At 68.2% G+C, this 2,087-nt stretch overlaps 1 protein-coding gene across 1 annotated transcript; it reads right to left on the bottom strand.

Moving 5' to 3' along the window:
- Nucleotides 1–201: 201 nt before the first annotated feature.
- Nucleotides 202–2,087, bottom strand: LOC104291821 (class II histocompatibility antigen, B-L beta chain-like; the record flags this gene model as incomplete). The annotated part of the gene is made up of 6 exons (XM_009891114.1): nucleotides 202–210; nucleotides 384–407; nucleotides 536–642; nucleotides 752–1,033; nucleotides 1,243–1,512; nucleotides 2,003–2,087. Coding segments are annotated over 6 exons (777 nt in total), but the record flags the coding sequence as incomplete, so codon positions are not given.

Here is a 2,087-nt window from a genome sequence, read left to right as displayed (position 1 = left end):
GCCGCGGCCCACCGTCGCCGGGCCCTGGGGGTGCGGAGCAGCGACAGCGAAGCCGGGCTGGGCTGGGAGGGAGGAGGGGGTGACCCCGGGGGTCAGCGCGGGGACGTGGGGCTCCGGGACGGGGCCGTGCGAGGCAGAGGTGACGCCGGGCGGGCAGAGGAGGGAGGGCGGCGGAGCAGATGCGCAGGGGCAGGAGTTCGTTCAGGAGCCCTGTGGGGACAGGAGAGGGGGTGACCACCGGGATGGGGGGTGGCGTGTGCCCAGGGCTCCGCCCCGGCGCTGTTGGGGGGAGACGCGCCGTAGGGATGCGCCGCCCCGGGGAGCAGAGGGGGGACCAGCCCCACGCTGGGGGGTGCAGCATGGTGGGGGGAGACGCGCGTTACCTGCAGCCTGGGGAACGGGGCGCCCTGGAAGGCAGAGAGACAAGGTCAGGGTGGGAGCAGGGGCACCCCGCACACACACGTACTCACACTCACACACACACAACCCCAAAACAGACACATGGGCCCCCCCCCGCAGTCTCCCGCCCGCTCACCTTCTTGCGCATGTAGAGGAAGAGCCCCAGCGCCAGGAAGATGAGCCCCAGCACGAAGCCCCCCACCCCCGTCAGCATCTTGCTCCTGCCGGCGTCCGTCTGCAGCGCTGCGGGGACCAGAGCGGGGGGTCAGGGATGGGGGGCCCCGTCCCCCTCCCCACCAGGACCGGGGGCTCGGGACCCCCCCTCCGCATGCCGCACAGGGCAGGGCCTTACCCCAGTGCATGGTGACAGGGTGCCGCAGGCTGACGTGCTCCACGTGGCACGTGTAGGTGTCCCCGCGCTGCGGGGTGGTCTCCAGCATCACCAGCACCTGGTAGGTCCAGTCTCCGTTCTGCATCACGTCCGTGGACACCACGCGCTCCGTCTCCTCCTGCCCGTTCTTGAACCACTTCACCTCGATCTCCGCGGGGTAGAAATCCATCACGGCGCAAACCAGCCTGTCGGTCTGGGGCAGGGAGCTGGACTGCAGCGGGTAGATTTCCACCTCGGGCTGAACTGGGGGCGGTGGGGGGTGAGGGGGGGCTGTGGAGGGTCTGGGGGAGCACAGGGGCCACCCAGCCCAGCCCAGGGCTCTCCCTCTGCTCCCCATGCTAGACGTGCCTAGGAGGGCTCCAAGGGACTCGCATCCCCGCGGAAGGGCGCAGGGGCTGTGTGGGGCTTGGCTCGTGCCCGTCCCCCGGGGAAATGTTCCGCCAGGCACTCACCTCTCCTCTCCACGGTGAAAGGGGTCGCCAACCCATAGTTGTGCCGGCAGTACGTGTCCACCTCAGCCCGTTTCTGTTCCATGAAGTCTGCCTGGCTGTTCCAGTACTTGGCAGTAGATGTGCCCAGGGGGGTGTCAGCCACAAAGTGCCCCACATCGCTGTCAAAGTGCGTGTACTGCTCCCGGTTGTAGATGTACCTGTGCACAAACCTCACCTTCTCGGTGCCATTGAGGTACTGACACTCGGCCACACCCAGCTCCTGGAAAAACCCTGTTTGTGCAGGGAGGCAGGTCAGGGTTGTGAGCCTGACCCCGTCAGGTCTCAGGTTCTCAGCCTGGGGATGAGGGACAGCCAGAGGGGACCCAAGGGGCGTTGTGAGGAGGGGAGACTATCACCCAGGCGGTGGGGACAGCAGGGGACATGAGAAAGGAAAATGCAGGGACAGAGACAGGGGAAGGGAAGGGGCAGGAGGGAGCCAGGGCAGACCAGAGCCAGGAGGCTGTTCCTGGGGGTTAGCAAGGGGGGTGCGCCTCCCCCATTTCCAGTCTGGGAACTGGGTGTCACCCGCAGACCACTGCTCCCAGAAGACAGATGACGGGACAAGGGCATCGCTGGGGGCAGCCCTCACCCGCCAGCAGGGTGGTCCCAGGGGCAGCGGGGTCCTCTCCTCACCATCCCCCCACCGACACCAGCACCTCCCAGGGCACGTGTGGGCTCCATCCCCACCAACACCCTCCCCACACCGCGGCTCAGAGCTCACCTGGGGTCTGCTCGCCATGAGCTGGGTGGGCTCCCAGCACCACCAGTGCCACCAGCACGGCCCCGGCTCCCAGCACCCCGCCGGG

The sequence above is a fragment of the Charadrius vociferus genome, unplaced genomic scaffold (assembly GCF_000708025.1).
Source record: "Charadrius vociferus isolate BGI_N301 unplaced genomic scaffold, ASM70802v2 scaffold2619, whole genome shotgun sequence".
Classification (NCBI taxonomy): Eukaryota; Metazoa; Chordata; class Aves; order Charadriiformes; family Charadriidae; genus Charadrius; species Charadrius vociferus.
Note: the sequence above shows the minus strand (reverse complement) of the source record. Positions and strands in the feature narration are given on the sequence as shown.